Genomic DNA, 24,992 nt, shown 5'->3' with positions numbered 1-24,992 from the left:
CAGACATTTCTATTCTACCTTGTCTAAATAGAGTGAAAGACTTGAGAACGGTTTGCTTTTCCTGTGGTGATATGGGTTTTAAATCTTTGTGATGTGTGAAGTGGCCAATTCATTGTTAGTGTCAAGTTCTTTTTACTGAGAGTTTGTAGCCTTAACTCAGGCTGCCTCAGTTGAATTAAAATAATTATCATCTGTTATTAATGGTGTGTTTTTGTACTAGGTTGCTGTGGGGTCCAGACATGTTGGGGACATCAGAGATACACTGATTATCTCCAGGGCTTTTTTTGAGTAGGAACGCATAGGAACACAGTTCCAGCTGGCTTTGTGTCAGGGGCGTGGCCTAACATGCAAATGAGTTCCTGTTGGACTTTCTATATTAAAAAGCCCTGTGTGAAACATCAGGGGATGTGGCCTAATATGCAAATAAGTTCCTGCTGGGCTTTTTCTACAAAAAAAGCTCTGATTACCCCTATGATATCAAGCATCATTTACTTAAACAAGATTTTGCTTTTGAACAGAGTATTTTGAAATGTAATTTCTGAATCCGTTGTGCATTGAAACAGAACCCTAAGGATGTCCTCACTTCCTCTTTCCTCCTTATTTCCTCTTTGTGTTTACTCTTAACTTTGCTTTATAGATCCTTAAGTGTGTGGGCAAGCTGGCATATATCTTTTGCACGTAAACTTAAATGTATTAGTTGTACATCTAAAACATGTAATGTTATGATGCATGAATGTGATAAATACATGTATCAGCATTTCAGCTGGTCATAAACTACAGACTGCTAGGGTTGCCAGCCAAGCGCAAACTCAGAAGTGGTGTCAGCATATTAGCACAATGCTCTGGGATTCCACTGAAGCTCCATTATGTCAGTTTTCTCATTGTTTTTCTCCTGCTGCCTTATGGTGTATCATCAGGGGCAGAGGTGGAGGCTGGGGGGCTTATGTCTCCCAATATGCCATAATACATGGAGCAACCAATGATGGCTAAATAGCATTATAGAGATGTTGGGGGTTAAATTGCCCTGTTATCCACACTTTGCATGCAACATGGGACTTACTTATAATTGTTAATCATCCACTGTGAAATTCAAGGTTGAAGCTTTTAACCATTAATGCTTTCTATGGCCTGGGACCCATAGACTTTTAAGGCTCACCACTCTTATTAAAAGCTCACCCATGCTCAGATCTGACCCATTTCACTTGCTTGAAGCATTCTCTTTTGTAGTGGTGTTTCTTAGCATCACAAGATCTATGACCTTTTTTTTTTAAATGTTTTTTACAAAAGTTCTACCTCACCTTGTGCCCTTACATAGGCCACCAAAGTAGTTATCAAATTTAAACTGACATGATAAAGCCTCATTGTAATAGCAACAACAACAAAAACCCAGTACATCATTAAAACCAGAGTTAACGTATGTACCAATATATTTCAGTGACTGCATTTTTTTCTCTGCAGCAATTTGTCCAGTGAGGTCCTGGGATACCCTTTCTTGGGATATTCAGAAAGCTGTGTCAGGCTGTTCTGTTCCCATGTTCTTGTGGACCTAAAACCTTATTGATTTTCAAGTTATGTTCTAGAAACCAGATGATGATTATTTTCGTCCTTATGTTTTACTGGGTGTGGTTATGGAAATGTGGTTAGTTTATTTGCTGTTCTTTATTTGAGGAGAAGGTTATTGTTCATTTGGTAATCACATTCTTTGTTTAGATGTTTAATTATTGTTTATAATTTTTATGCTGTGGTTTTTGTTGTTGTTGAAAGATGCTTTGTACAAAGTGGAGTGTAAGGTATACCTATGAAAAATAAATAGAAATAGTTCCTGATTTTCTTTGTAGGGCAGCCAGATGGAATGGAGACAGTGCTTCTGAAATAGCTGCCTAGAAGAGGGAGTTTTCAGCAGTAGGTTATCATGCATTGATGACACAAAGTACACAGCAGTGTCAATACAGCCTCCTCTTCCTTTGGCCACCTTCCCTCACTGATTTTTCTTTCTTTTTTAAGACAAAGAAACATTTAATAAAAAGATAGTGGTTATGATGCCATTGATAAAACATGTTGCAGGTCAAGCGTGACCCATTCATGGATTCTGACCCACGAGATCAACTCCACAGGCAATCTGCAGCGTGAGGGCAGTGAGTGGGCCAAATGAGTGGGGGTTTGTGACATTCTTGTATCGAACTAGGAGGACTTGCGAGCTTGTCTGTGACAGCAGCCTTGCCTGCCTCTCCCACACTCCACTGCTGTTGTTACTCATCTCAGCAGGGCTGGATTAAACCCTGCGGAGGCCCTGCCAGATTAAACCATGTGGAATCAAAATCTTGGGGGGCCCCGCTCAAGTTAACTCAGAGTTGGAGTGGCTGCCCCGCTGTCTGCAGCCCCCGCTGCAGCCCCCTTTTCAAAAGCCCCTTTGCCAAAGCTGTGGGGGAGAGGCAGAGAGTCGTAACCTTGGCAATCACACCAGCATCTGCCATACCAGGCAAGTGGGGCAAAGAGTGACTCATTTGCTGGTAGGGTTGACAATCCCCAGGTGGGGGCAAGGGATCCCCCGGTTTGGAGACCCTCCCCCCGCTTCAGGGTCAGAAAGCGGGGGGAGGGGAGGGAAATGTCTGCTGGGAACTCTTTTAATCCCTATGGAGATTTATTCCCATAGAAAATCATGGAGAATTGATCCACAAGTATCTGGGGCTCTGGGGGGGCTGTTTTTTGGGGTAGAGGCACCAAATTTTCAGTATAACATCTAGTGCCTCTCCCCAAAATACCCCCCAAGTTTCAAAAGGATTGGACCAGGGGGTCCAATTCTATGAGCCCCAAAAGAAGGTGCCCCTATCCTTCCTTATTTCCAATGGAAGGAAGGAATTGAAAAGGTGTGCCATCCCTTTAAATGTGATGGCCAGAACTCCCTTTGGAGTTCAATTATGCTTGTCACAGCCTTGATCTTGGCTCCACCTCTAATGTCTCCTGGCTCCACCCCCAAAGTCTCCTGGCTCCACCCCCAAAGTCCCCAGATATTTCTTGAATTGGACTTGGCAACCCTAGTTGCAGGCTATGTGTGCAGGCTGGGAAGGCTGCAAGCAGAGGGAAAACCAGGGGAGAAAGCTGGCCCAGGGGCCCTAAAGGCACAGGGGCCCATAGGCCTAATTGTTAATCCATCCCTGTGGCTCAGTAAGCAAGGGCAGAGAGGGGTGCTTTGAATGGAGATAGCTAATGTTTTGGAACTGACTTGTAATGCAGTTGTTGCCAGAAATGTGTGTAACATGTTGCCTCTTGCTCGGTGGTGTGTGTGTGACATATGTTTTGCATTATGGCTGCTGCTGCTACCCAGGACTTTTGGAAGAAAAAGCCCAACAGGAACTCATTTGCATATTAGACCAAGCCCCTGTTGTCACTATTGTTTCACACAGGGCTTTTTTGTAGAAAAAGCCCAGCAGGAACTCATTTGCATTTTAAGCCACACACCCTGATGCCAAGCCAGCCGGAACTGCGTTCCTGTGTGTTCCTGCTAAAAAAAAGCCTTGCGGCTACCACCACCATCCCACACAGATTCTGCTAATACTGTGGGAGTGGTGGCAAGTTAACCACAGAGTTGATGACTGGCTTGCAGGTGTCTTGTCATGTCATATCATCCAACTAATCACCTGCACAAACACGATGGTTGCTGGAGAAAGCTCCCTTAAGTTTCGTGATGGTGATATTCTATGATTCTGTTTCCTTTGGGCCTTCAGCCTTCACTGGGATCTTCAGTGCTAAAACGATACATGACAACACAGTGACATGGTTCATTTTCATAGTGGTTTTATATTTGCAGATTTAATTATATTCTATAGAAAATGGTAAAAAGTGAGTTTTTAATGCTCAGAGAAAGAAACAATTGCATTAAAAAGAAGGTTGGGCAGTGGGATGTGTGATTCTATTTAGATTTTATTTTCTGTGTCATTTAGGGTTCCTTTGTGAAAAGCTTAGATACAGGTAGGTTTGTGAGGTTTGTGGGGGTGGAAGCCTGAATGGCCTCTCTAGTAAACTCACTTTGCTTGGCTTTTTCTGTTTGGATGCTGTACACCTAAGTGGGCCTTTTGACGATATGTAGCTACGTGGGCCACAGGCCATCATCCGCATTTTGTTGTTTATATATAAAACTCGAATTAAAATACTGTTTAAAAGGGGTCATTTTGTAGAAAAATAAGTGATGGAGCTCATCCAGGGATTGTTATGCTGCTGCACCTATATTCAATGGACAAGGTAAGTAAGTGGGGAGGAGGAGGGGGAACCGTCAGAAAGGTTCAGGAGCTGTGCTCCTGTGCGCTCCTGCTGAATTCAAGGTCTGCTGTTTAGTATGACTTTTTTGCCCCCACCCAAGCACCTATATTCTCTGTTCTGCCTATTCCAGAGAGCTACTAAGTTACAATGCCAGCCTCAGCAGAATTACACCCTTCTAATCCTATTGACTTCTACAGACTTAGAAGGTTATGTAACTTTGCTTAGAGCTACTGTCAGTCTATTACAGTTAAAATAACAACAAAATTGTGGTGTCTGAAATATTGATTAGATTTGAGTCCAATAGCACCATAGAGAGCAATAACGTTTTCAGGTTCTAAGTTTCCAAGAGTCAAAGCTCCCTTTGTCAAATATAAATATTAAATACGTATTGATGAACAAGCCTTTGTGAAGTAGATTTCATGCGGTAAGATAGGTGATTCTGCCTCAGTTGTCAGAAATATATACATGTATAGAATAAAAAAATTGTAAACAGTGGGGGCAAAGAGTCATGATGATTCTCTGCAACAAAACTAAAAAGGATAATAAGTACAGTGACCGTTCATATTGATTGCAGTGTTCTTTCACATTATTTTTTATGAAAGAGTATTACACTGTTTTTCTTTTTAGAATTTTTCTGTGGTGCTACACTCTTTTTCTGTTCATATTAGCAGTAATTTTGGATATTGGATATTTGCTTATTCTTTTGCTTAGCAATTGGCCTGTGTGTACTGTAGTAGAAGCCAACTATTTAGAATAAACACATGGAAGGAAACAGAAAAACCAATGGGCCACAGCACAGGCCTTTTTGGATTTATATATTTAATGAACTTGTTGGCACAATCAACTTCTATGTGATGGCGTATATTACACTGGAGAGAACATAGTGAGGGAAATAAATAAGTCCGAATTGGAGATTGATGGGCTGATGTATCCTTAACTGTGGAATGCTGAGAGTAGTTAACTGAGCCCCTGCCATTACACTCCATCTGTCTCTTTTCAAGCATGCTTTCAAGACACATTGCTGCTTGATCCTTGAATCTGTTAAACATCTTATGAGCAGGAATCCAGGCATGTTCGGTGATTCCTGTGTTTCCAGTCATCTTTTTATTACATCACAGTGGCACAGTTGGAACCTGAGTGACTTTCAGCTTTCTGCAAAACAATCACAACGCTCTTTAAATGAATAACTATCAATTTCTCATTGAATACCTCTGCTTGGAAACTCTGCAAATCTGGATCCAAGGGGAAAAGGTCCACATAGCAAATCTGGATTTCCTGTGATTGCTTTTGGAATATATGCTTGGCCCATATTTATTACTTAGAACTTTTGGTTGTGTGACTTATAGTTTATTAAGTATATACATAAAACATACAAGAGAAAACATGTGGTGGCAGCATGAACCTGTGCTGGTCTCCTTAGCAAATTTCCTTCATTCCAGCTAAAAGGCAGTCAAAGAAACTTCTGAGAAAATATTGGTAGGCATTTGTGTACTTTCCCCTAAAACATTAAATCCTTTATAATTCAGGCTTTAAACCTCCAGTTAATACGATCAGTACTCTGTATAGAAAAGGAGAAGAGGAAGAAAATTGCATTTTGGAATTCTTGTTTATTGAAGCAGCTACAAATCAGATCATGTGGCCTTTCATAGGCTAATAATACAGTTGTCTAGGCTTGCCAACATTGAAAAGGTTTCTGTTTTTCTTTTTCTTGACTGGAGCCCAATAAATCTAGCCAGGCTGAAGAAATCTAGCATGTCTGGCATGATTGTTTAGATCAAAAGATACTTCAAGTATGCATAGTCTTGTAAATATCTGCCTGTGCTTGTAGTCATAGAACCAAACTTCTTGTCAACCCTAATGTTGTTGAAATCTATTAAGGCATAAAGGACAGTCTACACACAGTTGATAGCATTGAGGGGTTGTGTGAACTAGTTTTCACACTGTGGCTGCTCAATAAATCCTCCTTTCCCAACAATTGTGCTCCTTTATTTAGGAAAAAAGAGGACACATTCCTATATGCTACAGCTTACGCTAGGATAATTTGGCAAAGGTATCCCATGGAACTTTTTCAAGAAGACAAAACTAATGACTGCTAGGTAATTACAAAACTTTATGGCTGATAGTGAAAAGATTGAAGTTGTTAAAGATTTTCTATTCCTTGGCTCCATCATCAACCAAAAGGGAGACAGCAATCAAGAAATCAGAAGGAGATTTGAGACTGGGGAGGGCAACCATGAAGGAGCTAGAAAATATCCTAAAGTGTAAGGATGTGACACTGGCAACCAAGATCAAGATAATTCCTGCCGTGGTATTCCGAATTACTATGTATGGGTGTGAAAGTTGGACAGTAAAGAAAGTTGATGGAAAGAAAGTTGATTCTTTGAAACATGGTGTCGGAAAGAGAGTTTTACGGATACCGTGGACTCAAAAAACCCAGATAAGTGGGTCCCAGATTAAATCAAGCATGAACTCTTCCTTGAAGCTAAAATGACCAAACTTAGGCTATTGTACTTTGGTCACATTATGAGGAGACAAGAATCACTGGAAAAGAAAATGCTAGGAAAAGCGGCAAGAAAAGAGGAGGGATTGATTCAATAAAGGAAGCTCTAGCTCAGTTTGCAAGACCTGAACAAGGCTGTTCATGATAGGACATTTTGAAATAAATTAAGTCATAAGGCTGCCATAAGTTGGAAACAACTGGATGGCATTTAACAGACACACATAGAAAGTGATTGGTTAAGAACTGTATTTATCGACTGTCAATGAATGGGTTGAAATTAAGTTTCCCTAAAAACAAGCAATGACAAGAAGCATGTGCGTATTTATTTCTGTATCATACGACAAAATATTCTGATAAGATTCTAATAAGAAATTATAAATAAGATTTGTCCTTCCACTAATAATCGAGAGCTTACATATATGTATACAAACACCGACCCACAGGTGTTCTATTCTGGCAAAGACACCCCCCTCCTGCCAGTGTTGCCTGGTGCCACCCAGCTGAGTGGTGGTGGGAAAGTAGTTGGGGGAAGGGGCGTGATCCTCATTACCTCTTTATATCAGTTACTGAGCAGCACAGGTGGGAGGATGATCCTAGAGGCAGTTGATTTGACACTTGATGAAACAGAATGATGGACTTGATGAATCTTTGGTCTGATCCAGCCTGGCTCTTTTTATGTTCTTATATTCTGTGGTTAAACATAAGAGTTTTCTGTGAATGTTAGAGTGTTGCTAGCATTTGGGTTGCACCAGAAATGATATCACTGGCAAGTGTACCCTCCAATGGGTAGTCTCCCACTGCTGGCAACCCTGTCACACACATAGCTGCTTACATATATACAAATATCATTGCATAGGAATATACAAATGGAGAAAACCACTAGGACTTGTAGGGGGCATCTTATTTTCCACCTCCACACTATTTTCTCTTTCTCTCAAAAACCCCATAGCCTCTATTCTTTTCCTCCTTCCTTCTCTCTTACCCCTCACCAAGACTTTTTTTTTTTGTAAACTTTTGGAGGATTGGCTACATCAGGGGTGCGCGGCCTAATGTGCAAAGGAGCTCCTGCTAGAATTCCACCCCTGTTAGACCCAAGAGTTACAGTAGTCCAATCTAGAGGTGACCATTGCATGGATTGCTGTGGCCAGGTCCAAGTAAAATTGCATGGATTACTATGGCCAGGACTGGCAAAAGGTTACCCACTGTGCTTTTGCAGCAGAATGAGGATCTGAACCTGGTCTCCCATATCCTAGTCTGAAACTCTCACCTCTATGCCATACTAGTTTTCATTAGGTGGATGCTGTTGAACAGTTGGAAGCAGCTGGCCTGCTTGAGTCATGGAAGCAATGTGATTGAAAGCCGGGCTTTTTTGTAGCAGGAACTCCTTTGCATATTAAACTACACCCCCCTGATGTAGCCAATCCTCCATCAGCTTACAGGGCTCTTCTTACAGGACCTGCTTTTTGAGGATTGGCTGCATCAGGGAGGTGTAGCCTAATATGCAAAAGAGTTCCTGCTACAAAAAAGCCCTGGTTGAAAGTCACCTGGTGGTTGCTGCAAGGCCTGCCCTGATAAGGCTTCCCTCAAAGACTAAAACAACATTGAAAATGGCCCTGTTCCCTACTCACCTTTTACTGACAAAAATCAAAGCTTGAAGGATGGCAGTACTGATGTGGTGGTTGTCCAGCAATAGTCACTGGAGCATTTGTGTTTTAAAGCTACAGACACTGTTTCTATTATCCTCCCAACGTATGTTTTTTTAAGAATTCTGATGTTTCTTCAAACCTGGGCATTTTTCAGGTTTGTAGAAAGATCTGTCTTGTCTGTTCATATTGCCATTCTCTAGATTTAAGTATTCACTGATATTGACCATGTTGAGAATTACATAAAACAAGCTGGGAACCTGCAAACATAATTCCCCTGTTATCCCTTTCCTCACACTATATTCTCTTTACCTTGTCCTGAAAGTCCCCATGCCCTCAACATTGTCCTGCTTCCTCCTTTCCTTCCTAACCGCCAGCTTCCAAGGGTGCGATCGGATACGCAGTTTGATCAGCTGCTGCTCCTTTCCAGATTTAAAATGCACGATCAGACAACATCTGTCTTTCGTGTCCCAGTCATCAGTGTCCTGTTGTCCCCCCGCCCCCGCCTTTACCATACATTTCTTTGATACCTGTGAAAGTATGGTCCTTTTAGGCTGAGCTGGCTTCAAACTAGATTTCTTGTTGTCTGGTCCCTCTTTTGTACACTCAAACTATCCAGCAGGTCTGACTAGTCTTTTGTTACCCGGCCACCATTTTTTTTTTTACTAGTTAGCAATATGCACATAACTGCATACTTGCACATCACTCTCTCTCTCACACAGGAGGTTCTAACTGTTTTCTTTTTTTAAACTTCCACAGAAAGACACCTGTGTATTTCAGCTTTTTTCTGTGCTTTGCAGCACATTGGGTGGAAAATGAGCCCATCAGGGGAGAGTGGAATATAAATAAAATAAATAAAATAAAAAGGGTTACTTGAAAAGAGATGAGTTTTTGCCAGGGAAGGGAGGGAGGGGGGAGGAGAGCAGTCTGAGGACAATACTTGTAATCCCAACTTTGCTCCAAGCTTTTAAATAAAAATAACAGCAGCATGGAGGACACAGGATGAGGCTTCTCTACCCCCCCCCAAGCTTTGAAATATTTGAAACATTGAATGTTCCCCAGGCTGTACTACATATCCCAGCAGCCTCCTCCAGGAACGTATGAACATATGAAGCTGCCTTATACTGAATCAAACCCTCGGTCCATCAAAGTCAGTATTGTCTACGCAGACTGGCAGCGGCTCTCCAGGGTCTCAAGCTAAGGTTTTTTCACACCTATTTGCCTGGACCCTTTTAGTTGGAGATGCTGGGACCTTCTGCTTACCAAGCAGATGTTCTACCACTGAGCCATCGTCCCTCACAGGAATCCCATTGACACCAGCTGCTGCCATTCTGCAAGAAGTTTGAAGTGCTGTTTCCCATAAGTGCTTATGCACATGCTCAAAAGACAAATGATGGAGGGAAGCCCACTGCCCCATTTCCTGGCCACTGCATCTGATCAATCAAGGATGGGATAAGAGTGCATTGAAGCAGGTTAAGGGGGTTAGTCTGATCAAAACTCTCTGTAACTAATCTCTCCCCCCCCCCGGAACAATTAAAATGAGACCACACTGGATCAAACTGCATGTCTGATCGCAGCCTATGCTTCCCTCGTCTTCAGCTTTATTTCTTATTAATTTCATTTATACTCTTCATTTCTCCCCGTTGGGGCCCTGCACTCACTTATATTGTTATCTCCTCCATTTTATCCTCACAACAAACAACCATGTGAGGTAAGCTACACTGAGACTGCCTGGCTCAAGGTCATCCACAGTACAGTGTGTATTTGAATCAGGGTCTCCTAGATTCTAATCTGACACATTTATCACTACACCATATTGGCTTTCACATAGTGGCTGCTATTGAATAATCGTAAGCTACCAGGTAGTCGCTGCTGAGCATGGGTGAGTCATGGAGGTTGGGTGAGTCATAGAATCATAGATGTGGAAGGGACCTCCAGGGTCATCTAGTCCAACTCCCTGCACAAAACTCACAAACACCTCCCCCTAAATTCACAGGATCTTCATTGCTGTCAGATGGCCCTCTAGCCTCTGCTTAAAAACCTCCAAGGAAGGAGAGCTCACCACCTCCCGAGGAAGCCTGTTCCACTGAGGAATTGCTCTAACTGTCAGGAAGTTCTTCCTTATGTTGAGTCGGAAACTCTTGATTTAATTTCAACCCATTGGTTCTGGTCCTACCTTCTGGGGCCACAGAAAACAATTCCACACCATCCTCGATATGACAGCCCTTCAAGTACTTGAAGATGATGATTTATCATCTCTCAGCCGCCTCCTCTCCAGGCTAAACATCCCCAACTCCTTCAACCTTTCCTCATAGGACTTGGTCTCCAGACCCCTCACTATCTTTTCACCCTCTTCTGGACCCATTCCATCTTATCTATATCCTTCTTAAAATGTGGTGCCCAAAACTGAACACAATACTCTAGGTGAGGCCTTGCCAGAGCAGAGTAAAGCGATACCATCACATCACGTGATCTGGACACTATACTTCTGTTGATAGAACCAGGGCCGGCTCTCCCACTAGGCAAACTAGACAGTTGCCTAGGGCGCCGGGAGGGTGGGGTCACCAAATTGGGCTCCCCACCCCCCTCCCGGTGCCCCAGGCAAGCACCTAGTTTGCCTGCCTTCCCCGCTACCGCCACCCGGCACCACTGCTGCTGCCGCCAGTCCCTCCATTCCCTTCGCCTCCCCCCACAGCTCTGTTCCCCCATGCCTTCCCCTTCCCTGCTGCGGCTCTGCGCCCCCACGCCTTTCTGCCACGCCTCCTCCTTCTCCTCCCTCCCTTCGGACCCTTTCCCACCCACCCCATGCCAATTTCAACGCCGGAAACGGCTCTAGCGCCGTGTTCTGGCTCTCTAAAGCCCCCCTCCCCGGCTGTGGCTGAACACTCAAATCGTGGGTAAAACCGCACCACAGGACCGGGACGCGTTTACCATCTCTCAGGAACAGCGTCCTGAAAGAGTGACCCCCACTGCCGCTGACTCTTTCCCTCCTCACTTCCTGGATGGGAGAGGAGGCAGCGGGGGTTGCCCTTTCAGGACGTTGTTCCTGAGAGATGGTAAGTGCGTCCTGGTCCTGTGGCGCGGTTTTACCCGTGATTTGAGTGTTCGGCCGGGGGGGGGGCGGCTTTAGAGACCCGGAACGCGGCGCTAGAGTCGGTTCTGGCGTTGAAATTGGCACGGAGTGGGTGGAAGAGGGTCCGAAGGGAGGGAGGAGGTGGGGAGGGAGGGGGGCGTGGAGCCGCGGTGGGGAGGGGGGAGGCATGGGGGCGCCAGGCAGCGAGTCTGCCTAGGGCGCCTTGGGGCATCGGGTTGCTTCTGGATACAGCCCAAAATTGCATTTGCCTTTTTAGCCACTGCATCACACTGTTGACTCATGTTCAGCGTATTATCCACTAAGACCCCTAGATCCTTTTTGTACATACTGCTACTAAGACACTTGGTCACACATACTTGAGTCACTTGGTGGTTGCTGCCAGATCCAGCCCTAATGAGTTGTCTCGCTAGGGCAGGGAGTGGGGGAACAGGGGTGACCTGCAAGGCCAGAACAGCCTTGGAGACAGCCCCGCCCCTTTCCCCTATCTTTTATTGACAGAAACTAGACAATTGGCAATATTGTGGAGGTTGCCTGTCAACTCCCACAATGGCCACTGAGAGGGCATCTGTTTTTTAAAACTACAAGCATGCTTCTGTCATTGGGAGGTTACTCCCCAGTCCTTCCCCCCACCCAATTTCAGATTTTTCTGAACATCTGGATTTTTCCTTTAGGTTTGCATTAAGATCTGTCCCAGTGTTCATATCTAAGTGTCCAAGTTTGAGGCCATGTTGAAAATTAGATATTTATTTTTTGCATTTTTTTTGTGTGTGCTGATTCCTGGAAGTCATGTTGACCTCTGGCAACTCCTATTGGGGCATGGAGGATGTTCAGAGAAGTAGCTTGATGCAACCTGCCCCTGCATCCAGCCCCGGTATTCCTTGGAGGTCTCCCATTCAAATACTTGCAAAGGGCAGCCATGCTTAGCTTTGAGATTGGGCTTGGCTGGGCTATCCAGGTCAAGGCAATAATTAGATATATTGACAATACAAACTGATGATACAAACACAGTACCAGGTAAGCAAAAACAATGACTCCGAAAGTATCTCTGGACAAATAATGACTTAATTCTGCTTATTGACTTTTGATCAAAGTACCTTTATGACATAGGCTCTCTCCACTCCTTTTATCTCTTTATTGCTGTCTCACAAGCCCATCCCCAGTTCTTCACTGTTTGTATTCATTCTCTCTTTTCTCATGATCTTCTTGTCAGTTTGGCAGGACATCTTCCTGGTCCTCTGATTAATGGTAATGCATAAATCTCTTTTGGGACCCTAGAGGCAAGCAACACCATGCTGTTTACTTACTCACTCCCTTTTTCCCTGACAAGCTCAACTCCTTAATTTATTATGATGGCTGACTCTGTGCCATTTTTTTCCTGCCTCTGCTCCTGGCCTTCCTTTCTGCTGATGTAATCCTAAGACATCTAACAGGAAAATAAGCTTGTTTCTTTTATGTTCTGTGAATAAGAAGGCCATCAAGTGATAGTGACTGCACTGTTTTAGCACTCATTGGTGGCATGCACAGAAAGTTAATATAGCATAGTGGATTACATAAATGCAGGCTTGGAGGAAGGTGACTTCCAAATGTAAGTTAACTAGGAACCAGGAAGTCTCCAGTTCAGATTTTGCCTTGTATCATCAATTGACTACATGGTTTTGGACAAATAAACTCTCAGCCCCACCCAACCCCTATTTGGATGGTCTTCATGGTGAAGCTACCTACATTGGGTTGGTTTTGTCCTCAGATAAATGTGGAACTGTCTTAGTTTGTGAGCGGCCTTTCTCTGGAAGAGTGTCTTTTGCCAGGGAAGGTTCTTGCTCTAGAAAATCTACACACTCCTCTGAATGGAGTGGTAGAATACAAACCAATGTAGAAGAAGCCATTGATAACATGGCAAAATGTGTTGGGTGAGGGATGCCAGCCTCCAAATATGACCTGGGAATCCCCTGGAATTACACTTTATCAACAGGCTACAGAGATCCTTTTCTGTGAAGAAAATGATGTTTTGGAAGGCGGATGCTGTGGCGCTGAACCCACTGAGGTTCCTTTTCTCTCTAGGCTTCACCCCGAAATCTCCAGGGGTTTCCCAACCTGGATTTGGCACCCCTATCCCCCATCCCCTGCCAGTGGCCAGAGGAGACCTGGCAACCCTTATTGGGTGGCAGTGTTGTCTTCTTGAAGAATCTACATGATAGTTCTCTTTTGACATCACAAGTACAAGCTGCCATATATAACCCTGCAGCAGCTGCTACTTAATACTTTGAGACAAAAAGAAGATTAAGGAAGTTTGCACTGACCAAAAAATGGATTAAGCCTGTCAGGCAGTAGTGGAATGTCCACACAACTTCCAGTTAACTTTTCAGCTGGTTTTCTATGACAGTTCTATAACATGCTAAGAAATGGGTGTCTCTATTTTACTCGTGCTACAAATTGCAACCAGTCAGAAGCCCCAGGCCAAAACTTGTAGGAATGCATAATTATAATCTTCATCTCATATCTCAGAATTACTTATCTGTTCAAGCTTACTGTACATGTACTGTATGTGTTAATGTTATCTAGAGACATGTGTGAACATCTTACTATGCAGTAAGTAAAACAAATCCCAAGTAAAAATAAAGCGAATCCCAAGATCTCATTCAGCTTTCAAATTACATAAATTACAAAACTGGACAAAACTAAATCACTAAATAAAATAGACAGTTAAAGGTATTAAAGAAATTAAAGGGATTAAAGAAACATTCAAGAGCTCTGTGGCGCAGAGTGGTAAAGCTGCAGTACTGCAGTGCTAAGCTCTGCTCACGACCTGAGTTCGATCCCAGTGGAAGCTGGGTTCAGGTAGCCGGCTTGAGGTTGACTCAGCCTTCCATCCTTCCGAGGTCGGTAGATTGACTACCCAGCTTGCTGGGGGAGAGGGTATAGATGACTGGAGAAGGCAATGGCAAACCACCTCGTAAAAAAGTCTGCCGTGAAAATGTCATGATGTGATGTCACCTCAGAGTCAAAAACAACTGGTGCTTGTACAGGGGACTACCTTTACCTTTAACTTCAAAGAAACATTCAGCTATGAACTTTATCAAATACCTTCAAATGTGAAACTATAGTCCAGCATCTAAAAATAAGAGAGGTAGAGTGCACAGAAGAAACTCTGCTTCAGATTATTTAACCTACTGCTATAAATTAGCATCAGAGTAACGACTTAGGTTTGAATCCCCACTTGTGCCCTGGAAGCTCACTGGGTGACCTTGGGCCGCTCATGTTCTCTCAGCCGAACCTACTTCACAGGGTTGATGTAATGGAGGAAGGAGAATGATGCGAGATGCCTGGGGTCCCCACTGGGGAGAAAGGCAAGGTACAAATAAATAAAATAAATCAGTTGATGACCTTAGCATAGACAAAGGATTTACATGAGGAAGTAATTTGTTTGTGTAAATACTAGTGTGATATTTGAGGAGGCTGCACTTGAATACTCCTGTTATTTCAGTCCAGTTTTCTTTCTATGATATTATTCCATTGCTGTCTCATGGGAGGAAAATTTATGTATAGGTAGATAATAATGCCCTGTTAACCTCAAACACTGTTCCACTCATCCTCTTCATGGAGTACTGGAAATTATAATAAATACTTCAGGAATGACCTGTCTATTTTCTTGCTAGATATTTCTTTCAATTGGTTAAAATAATCATGGCCAATAAAATATGGAGTACCAAAAATAGCTGTTACAGGGACAGGCAGCTCTGACTGTGGTCCTCTTGTATAATGGCAGCTGTACCAGTATTTATGCATTGTAACATGTTGATTCCACCATTACTTACTAGTTACAGGCTTCCCATGCACGAAATACACCCATTAATGTTTTGCAAGGACTGGGATATGATGTTGCCATGTAACCCATTCTATGAGTTCAGAATGAGATATCTCCATCTTGATAATGCAATCTGTGTTCCCTTGGCTATGTTACCAGAAAAATGTGGATGGGTGGATGTTTTCATTTATGTCCCTGTTATCCAAATTGGACTGAAAGAAGGGAGTAATTCGCTTTAAAAGGGTTCCAGAAATGAGTAATGCAGGGCCTTGTCCTCTGTATACCAAGGTGGGGGTACTCCACAGTAAAATTATGAAGAAAGAGAGTTAGACTGTTATTGTAAACACAAAGGAATATCTTTATTGTATACAAAATAAACTAAAGGAAGTAAAAATGTAAAGAACCTATATTAAGCACCTGAGAACTAATTCCTTAAGTAATCATGCATGACACACACACACACACCCCAGCAAGAGGGTGCATTTGATAAAAAAGAAAAGGGAGGACACTGAAAAGATTTAGGAAAGAGAATTGCCAATCTCTAGGTGGGAGCAGGGGATCCCCCAGTTTGGAGGCCCTCCCCCCATTTCAAGGTCATCAGAAAGCCAGGAGGGAAATGTATGCTGGACACTCCATTATTCCATATGGAGACCAATTCAAATAGGGTATAATGGAGAATTGATCTGTGGGTATCTGGGATTCTGGGGAAGCTGTTTTTGAGACAGAGGTACCAAATTTTCAGCATAGCATCTGGTGCCTCTTCTCAAAACACCCCCCAAATTTCAAAAAGATTGGACCAGGGGGTCCAATTCTTTGAGCCCCCAAAGAAGGTGCCCCTATCCTTCATTATTTCTAATGGAGGAAAGACATTTAAAAGGTGTGCGGTCCCTTAAATTTGATGGCCAGAACTCCCTTTGGAGTTCAATTATGCTTGTCACAACCTTGCTCCTGGCTCCACCCTCAATGTCTCCTGGTTCCACCCCCAAAGTACCCAGGTATTTCTTGAATTGGAGCTGGCAACCCTAGGGATATACAACCTGAAATCCTGGGCTTGAGGTTTGGAGAGGAGCCTGCTGTGCAGTTCCAGGGATGTTCAGGTAGTAGTGGGAAAACTGGCATACTTTTCTCTGTCCTGGGATGGTCTTTTTATGGGGAAGATTCCCATAGCTGGACACGGGAATCCACTTTCCCAGGAACCTGATTGGTCCAAGATGTGAAGTTGGAATCTCACTGGTTAGTTTAAAATTAACTGCTGTCAAACTTTGGTGGGAAAAAGTGGGGGAAATACCATGATTAGGCTACTGTGAGCCAAATCTGCATTGGCACAAGCCTGAGTGAAGCAACATCATTAACATACTTTAATTAAGATTCAGGTAGATAGTCGCATTGGTCTGAAGCAACAGAACAAAGTTTGAGTCCAGTGGCACCTTTAAGATAATTTTTTAAATTGTTGGTGTAAGTTTTCATGTGCAAGCACATGAAAGCTTATCCAGAATTAAACTTTGTTGATCTTAAAGGTGCCACTGGACTCATACTTTAAGTTGGAGTGAGTCAGAGCTCCATTGACACAAAAGTTTGGGTGAGTCAAGATAGCTCCTGAAAGAAGATGGAGTGTAAATTAATGACTTGAATGCCCTTCTTGATTGAGAAAAAAGAGAGAAAAGTTGAACAAGGGGTTGGTTAATGAAATAGCAACTTCCTTAGGCTGGGCAGCTTTGGGGTATGCCGGGATATCTGTTGAAAAGTCTTTTGTTATTGGGAATGAAGTGAATTTTTATTGTTATTAAGAACCCTGAGCTGAGGAAATTGCATTCAGCTTGGTAACACCAGCACACCCTACCTCTTTCCTGGGCTTTCATGGCTGTATTCATGTTCCTTTATGAGACATCCCAAGCTTCAGATCCCCTGGCATTTAGACTCTAAAAGGGGGTGCTTATTAAAACAACAAAGTCCAAAATAAGAGGGGGATCCCACTGAGCATGGGGGTTTTGGCTGGAGGAAGGGGCAGGGTCCTTACTGTCCCATCTTTTTGCTATTGTGATATTGTTGGGAGAGGAGCATATCTCTGAATGAACGTGGCATCCTCCTGTACCACACTGGGTGAGTCTTGCTGGTGTAGGTAGGGTTGCCAAGTCCCCCACAGCTGTTGAAGGGGGACTTTTTCACATGCACACAGCACGATTGGCACAATGACATCACGCAGAAGTGACATATTGCACTGAGCACGTTGTGCAGATGCCCTTGGAATTTGCAGGAAACTATTGGGGACAATCTAGCAATTTTGGGGGAAAACTCTATGGTACCATAGAGATTCCCTCCAAAATTGCTAGAGTGTCCCTGTGCAAAACCATAGAGTTTCCCTTGAATTCCTAGAGCGTTCCCACATGATGTGCCTGGCATGATATGTCATTTCTGGGTGCCTTACATGCCATGTGGCAACAGGTCTCTTTGGGGGGTGGGGATCCCCCTGGCAGCCTCCTCCCTGTTGGCAGGTTGGGGCCCACCAAACCAGGGGATCCCCCACACCCAGCGGGAATTTGGCAGCCCTAAGTATAGGGGTTACATCTGTGGCATGTTTTGCTGTCCGAACAGTGGTGCTTCACCAGTTTTCTGCTGGCATAACAAAATTTAGTAGTTATCCTATCCCTAACTAGTGTGCTTAATCACACTGTTTGAATTTGGGTTTCCTTTTTAAGGAAAGCATAGCTCTTTACGAAAAGTCTAATAGATTATGGGCCTGCTTACCTAGCATTTTTTCTTAACATTTATTTTGCTACATTGCTAGATAGCTTGCAATTTCATTACACTTTCATAAACATTTTTTATCTGTTATATGAATTTTTAATTTGGTACCATACATTTACCTTTTATTTTATTTTTTTTCTTTGGCAAAAAACCATTCCTTCCCTTTTTATTTTGGTGGAATTCTGCTTTTGGCCACATTGAGGAATAATTCAGCATAGGACCCCAGAATCATTACCACTCCACCACTAGTCTTCTCTGCCAGGGACAAGGAATGGGTAATTCTCCCTCTGTATGCTGTGGTTGGCAGCCATCACTGCCGCTGGAGGCCAGCTGCCCAAGCCCCAGACAGAACCAGGGCAAGTGGCAGCAGGAGTCAGCTATTGTCTTCTTTTCCCTCTCTTTTTTGGGGGGGCAGGGCTCTGGGTTGTTGGGTTTATGCCGTGTGTGAGGCCTGAGGAAGATGCCCCTGTTGCCCACTGGCCAAGACCACCCCTGCTTGAAGAGAGTGCTTTCTTAGAGGAAATAAGTTTGTCAGGCTACAATGATTAAAGGTAGGCTTGTCAGCCCCCAAGTCCCAGTGCAGGATCCCCTGGTTTTGCAGATTCCTCCCTACTGCCAGCTAGCTGGCCAGCAGGGGAAGCCCCACCCCAACAGCCACCATGTAAATCTGTGCAGGTTTAAAAGAAGCCTGCAAACTACCTGTGTTTTGGACTCTGTGTATCCCTTTAAATCTGAACAAGAGGAAAGGTGGGTAGCCAGAGCCACATGAGTCTTCCAGTGAGTGTGTGGAGCATGTGAGAAAGGAAGAGAAGCAAGCATAGTCCCTTTGTTTGTTTGGAGAAAAACTCCACCCCCTAGGCTGTTCTGCTTTCATTTTCCTGTTAACCTGAAGAAGTTGGTTGAAATACAGCATGTGGCTACATTCAGAGTTCCTGTGAGTAAATTGTCCCAGTGAGATCACAAAAGTGTGTGCATGTTAACTGTGTTTATTTTGGCTGCTTTGTGAGAGTGTGTGAATGTGTGTTCACCAGGGCTTTTTTTGTAGAAAAAGCTCAGCAGGAATCATTTGTATATTAGGCCGTACCCCTTGGTGCCAAGCCAGCTAGAACTGCATTCCTGTGCGTTCCTGCTCAAGTAAACTTTTGCTGTTCACTTTCATTTAGTGGAAGTGCAGTTGCTGGGGGATGAGGAAATAAAGACTGTATTCAGAGAACTGCACTGCTGTATTTTTATTTAGTCCCCAGATACTTTCTGAGTTGGACCTGGCAATCCTAATAAAAGGATGTGGCAGCTGAAATTAGGGTTTTCCACTGCATGATGGGAAAAGAATGAAATACTGAAATTGGGATATCTAATAATCTTAGATGGAGGTGTAGGAAGAGGAATATAGGAAGAAAAAGCCACACATGTATAAATGTGTTAGTATGTTCTAATGCTGTTAAACTGTTAATAGCAGTCTATGTGCTAGCCTGGCAACTGGCTTTGAGGTTTTTTCAACAATTTCTTTCTTCTGCTTTACAGCATGGGCGCACAGCTCTCCATCTTGCAGCTCACAAGGGCCATCTTGGTGTTGTCCAGATTTTACTCAAGGCAGGCTGTGATCTGGACCTTCAGGATGATGTGAGTAGCTGCAAACCACCATTCTTACCACCATTCTTACCCTGAGGAAAGTCCCCCCTCCACATTAGTATTCAAAAGACCAGGCAACAAGTTGTCTCCTTCTGAGTCTGCTTCTGTTTAGAACAGATGTTTGCTTTGTTTGTATGCTCCGAAGCTTTATAGGTCAGCATGCAGGACGGGATAGTTAAAGACAATGGCATTGTAGATGAATGCCTTGGGGCTTGTTTTCAAGACCCAGATCTCTTAAAATATATCTGCAAGAGGCAGAAAAGCATGGGGCCAAAGTGAAATCAGCTTATGTATGCAGTGTAGGAAATATATTTTGTATTTTTAAAAAATTGCATGGTGCCCTTTGTTTTAAGAGCCTGAAATTAGACCTTGACTTTTTTACAGGCAAATATGTAATGCAAAATTTAGATCTTTAGAGGGAACTGAAATACCCTCCTCAAAAAACCCTTCCTTACCTTATTGATGATGTTGTTTATACTCATTTCCACTCAGACACACATTCAGGCACCATGATGAATACTATGTGAAACAAAAGTGTTTTCTGGCACAGAGATTTGAGGGATGTTCCTTGTCATTTACTGCCTTGTGATCAGAAGAAGCATTCACTTATAGCCCTGATATTTCCATGCTATTGGCAGTTTTAAAATTTTAAAATCTGTGCAGTATGCAACCTCCCCCCCCCCCCCAAAAAAAAAATCCTATGCAGACGCGTGGGAGATGGCAAGTGAGCGTAAGCAAAAAGATGTCTTTTGTTTAAGATGTGCATTGCAGGCTTAGTCATTTGAATATTTTCCCCCTCTGCTTTAGATAAAATACAAAATTGCAAAATTGCCTTTTCCCCCAGATAAAACTCCTGTGGAGTTTAGTTACCTTTGCTGCTTTAAAAAACTATTTATATGACTTCTCAGATATTTGTAATTCCCTTTTGTGTCAGAGAGAACTTGTTTTCCAGTACTTAGGATCACAGTTTTATTGCCTATTTTCTCTCAGTTAGTTGGCTAATCATAGCCCCTGCTTTCAAATACTACCTTTGTCCTGCTGTTTTTTTCAGGGAGCCATGAAAGCCAGTAATCATTTTAGTTTTGACTTTTACGTTGTAGCAAATACCTACAGTAAGTAGAATAGAATGCAGAAACTTTAAGGTGTTGTGGAGAATTTAAAATTATGACTTCATGTTCTACAGATGTTGATCCTTAAACATATATTGTAAAAGACTATATCATTAGTTGAAGCATGACCTCCAGTGGCCTTGAATGGGATTATTATGAATTTCAGCCTATGGAGACCAGCTCTCTAGAGTATAAAACCCCAAGAAGTAATTCTTTCCTTCTCCCTACTAATCCTGCAAGTCCTTATTGGAGTCCTGATGCCATCTCTGATTGGTCAATGAGTGTTCACACAGCACGTACCTCAGAAATAGACAAAGGAAAAGTGACCCTGGTCAAAGAAGTCAAGGAAGAAAAAGATAAGAAAAAGCAGAGGAGAAAGGCTAGAAAAGACCCTAGAAGATTGCAAAGAGAGAAGGAGGTTAGCACTTTTAACTTTAGCTTCTCTCTGACACAGCTGCATGTAGCATTTTGATTGGCCAACTGGCATGTCAGAGTTACTTTAAAAGTGCATGGTTGCATGTTTTTCAGAAAAAATACCTACTGATGTAATTTTTATATAAAACCCCATTAAATGTCCTCTAAGTACAATATCTATATGAAATGCTTCTTGGGAACAATTTGCACAGTCAAAATCCCATACGGTTCTATCCCAATTTATTTGGATACATTTGAAATAATACTGTTTATATAAACGGGATCTAAACCTCTTCCAGCCCGCGACAGTTTTCTGATGACCTGAGTCATTCACAGATCTTTGTGTAGCTCTATGGACTATGTCCACAGGGGATAACAACCCTGTTATTGTTTACATTATGATGTTTTGGGACAAAAGAGAAATAAGTCAAGAGTTCTCCATCTTCAGAAAAGTGTATTTCAGCATTCCATGGTTGACAATTTCAACATATATTTGATAAGATATTCAATAAGAACAACAAATTAAAATAATATAAACTTCAAATTGTTAGTCAAAATTAATAAAAATTATCACTCATTTGAGGGCTTGAGCAGCCTGGGAGTGTGATCGACTAGAAGAAAAGGCTTGGTTCTTGATAAAAAGTTCTCCCAGACAAAAGGAAGTACATGTGATATGTAAACAAAGAAAACAAAGTTGATTCAGAGGTTATTTCAGGATACCGGCTAATGTATATATATTTCCTTGGTATAAAATACACTGTTTGGCTTTTAAGACTCAGTAATGTGGTTAGGAGGTCCTCATTCCCACTGGCTGGAAGACGGATCTGTCTTCCATGTATACGATGACTGGAGGACTAGTACCCGTATTTTTCGCTCCATAAGACGCACCTGAGCATAAGACGCACCTAGTTTTTAGAGCTGTTTGTGTGAATTTAGAGGCATTTGTGTGAATTTTTTGCAGTATTCGCTCCTTAAGACGCACACCCTTTTCCCTCCACTTTTTTGGGGGGGGGAAAGTGAGTCTTATGGTGCAAAAAATACGGTAATTTATAGCTGTTTTCCCTGTCAGGTTGTTCATCCTGAAAAGATTTCAAAGGCTGGCAAATATACAGATCCTTAATAAGCAAGGTTGCTGGACTGACCTTGTCTGGATATGGCACAGGTACTGCAGTATATACATTAGCAACTAATATTGTCAGTTGAGGTCAGCTGTGAAGATCACTAGTTCCTGAGGAGATGGTTAAGAGCCTTCTCTGCATCGCCAGTCATGCGGGGAGAATAAAATTCCTTCCTAAATCTGGAAAAGTTACTGATCAGCTGTCAGTGACACTAACTCTTCAGCAAAATCCTGTTACTTGAAAATAAGAGAGGAGAAGCTGAGGACCCTTGAGAAATTGTGGTGAGGTTAATAATTGGAAGTCACCTTTCCCCTAAATCCTCCTCCCGCTTTATTCCTTTTAACTAATATTCAATTATTCTTAACGTTCCATGCTCCTGGAATTTATTGGATCTGGTTGGAAGTTCTCCTGGATGTTGGAAGTTCTCCAGATGACAGGGATCAGTTGCCATGGAACATGGGGAAAATGGCTGCTTTGGAGGGTAGAATCTTCTCATCAGGTTGTTTCCAAGTTGTTGGGTTTTTTTCCTTTTAGTTAATTTAAGTCATCGTTTCTGCATACTTGGATGCGTACATACTAGTATATAGAAATGTACCTGACTTAATGGTGGCCAGATGTGACTGCTTTCCTGATTGGCAGGGAAAATATAAGAACATAAGAGCCCTGCTGGTCCATCTAGTCCAGCATCCTGTCTCATATAGTAGCCAATCAGTTACTCTGGAGGGCCAACAACAGAGCATTGAGGCCAAGACTTTTTCCTGGTGCTGGTATTGAAATGTGTATTACCTCTGAATGTGGAGATTCCTTTTAGCCGCCATGGCTAGACTTGTCCTCCATAAATCTATCTTGATTCCCTGTGCATCACTGCATTTTTGGCCACATTTTAATCATTTGTTGGGTAAAGAATATTGCCTTTTGCAGGGCTTTCTTGTAGGAAAAGCTTAGCAGGAACTCATTTGCATATTAGGCCACACACCCTGAAATCACCATTGTTTTGCACAGGGCCTTTTTTTTGTAGAAAAAGCCCAGCAGGAACTCATTTGCATATTAGGCCATACACCCCTGACACCAAGTCAACTGAAATTGTGTTCCTGTGTGTTCCTGCTCAAAAAAAGTCCTGGCCTTTTGTCTGCCCTGAATTTACTGTCCCATCAGCTTCACTGGATGTCCTTGAGTTCTAGCATTTCATTTGATAGAAACAGTGAGTTCTGTGCCTCACTGGCAGAGTTTTGCTAGCTGGACATCTTTTGTTTGGTTGCAGGGAGGGTCAGAGGAGGTGTCCATGCAAGCTGTTCCCTATCAGGATTGGATCTAGGGGAGGGCAGAGGGGGGTGCTTGCCCCAGTCGCCAACAGAGGGGGGGCGCCAAATGGGGTATGGAGTCCATTGTATTCTATGGGACCATAAGATAGAATGGTCCATAAGGGGGCATCATTTTTTAATTTTGCCACCCCTCAAAAAACATATAGATCCAGTCCTGTTCCCTATTCCAGTATGTTCAAAAGTCAAGATAAAAGGGGAGAAGTAGAGCTTGTGTAACCTTGCCCCATAATCTAATGAGCAGTCCTTTGCACCAGATATAAATTTCACCATACACATTCTAAACCTAATCTAGCTCACAGGCAGGGTAGAAATAAATAAATACAATTGTTTAGAAACAATTCAATGATGTCATCTAACATCAGGCTTGAATGTGGAATGTGGAATTATGCTATTTGATACACTAGCAAAGTATAGCATTCCTTCTACTGACAGGACCTTCTTGTTGTGTACTGGCTTGAGGACCTAAATCTACAAAAATTCTGATGAAAAATGAGCCAGAAAGCATCTCCTGCTGCTTTTTGTTTGGGTGATGGCTCAATTGCCTTATCCTGTAACCAGCCAAATTATTGACCTGGCTAGGTCTACAGAATATGTTTGCCAACCTCCAGGTGGGGTTGGAAGTTCTCCAGATGACAGGGATCAGTTCCCAAGGAACATGGAAAAAATGGCTGCTTTGGAGGGTAGAATCAATGGCCACCTATCCCTGTTGAAGTCCCTTCCTTCTTTAAGTCCCACCTTCTCCAGGCTGCACTCCCAAATCTCCAGGAATTTCCTAACCTGGAGATAGCCACCCTGCTGTAGGGAGAGAATTAGCTGTTTTACATAGTTTTCTATGTTCATGTGGGCTGGATATCAGTCTCCTTTTAAAAATGAAGATTTTATATAAAAAATGATCTTTCTGCTTTGTGAGCTGAGATTTACTTTATTAGGAGAGAAAGATTTCACAGAGCAGATGTTGCCACTTTGAAATGCCATCAAGTTTAATAAGGCCTTTACAGTGCAATCCTAAAGAGAGTTACACCTGTCTAAGCCTATTCATTTTAATGGGCTAATCTCTTTAGGATTGCACTGTAAATGAACTGCATTATGTTTTCTTGTTGCTGTCATTCTAACCTCATTAAAATAATGTTACAACAAGTAGGTCTTTTGTTACAAAATAATCAAGTTTTTTTTCTTCTCAAGAGCAGGCAATTGAACACTGTCATTTAGAATTATTTGGATCTGAACTGCAGGAAATAATAGGAATTATTTTTGCTCCAGGCATCTCAGTAATAAATGACCTTTCAGTGTGGTTTTCATGTATACCATCTTTTTTAACTTGGTTATTTCAGAAATGTCTTCCTACAACAAACTGGAAGC

At 42.6% G+C, this 24,992-nt stretch overlaps 1 protein-coding gene across 11 annotated transcripts in view; it reads left to right on the top strand.

Moving 5' to 3' along the window:
- Nucleotides 1-24,992, top strand: part of LOC132590597 (ankyrin repeat domain-containing protein 6-like) — a 108,090-nt gene that overhangs the window by 60,040 nt on the left and 23,058 nt on the right. For 5 of the 11 annotated variants that reach the window (XM_060263553.1, XM_060263551.1, XM_060263550.1 and 2 more), the window contains exons 1-2: nt 19,563-19,661; nt 21,020-21,197. In XM_060263553.1, coding sequence (XP_060119536.1) covers nt 19,564-19,661; nt 21,020-21,197 — 276 coding nt within the window. In that variant the 5' untranslated portion in view covers nt 19,563. Of the gene's footprint in view, nt 1-19,562; nt 19,662-20,853; nt 21,198-24,992 lie in introns of those variants that run through there. The other 6 variants (XM_060263547.1, XM_060263552.1, XM_060263546.1 and 3 more) reach the window with 2 other exon arrangements.

This window comes from Heteronotia binoei, unplaced genomic scaffold, assembly GCF_032191835.1.
Source record: "Heteronotia binoei isolate CCM8104 ecotype False Entrance Well unplaced genomic scaffold, APGP_CSIRO_Hbin_v1 ptg000323l, whole genome shotgun sequence".
NCBI lineage: Eukaryota > Metazoa > Chordata > Lepidosauria > Squamata > Gekkonidae > Heteronotia > Heteronotia binoei.
This window is presented reverse-complemented; position numbering and strand designations above follow the sequence as displayed.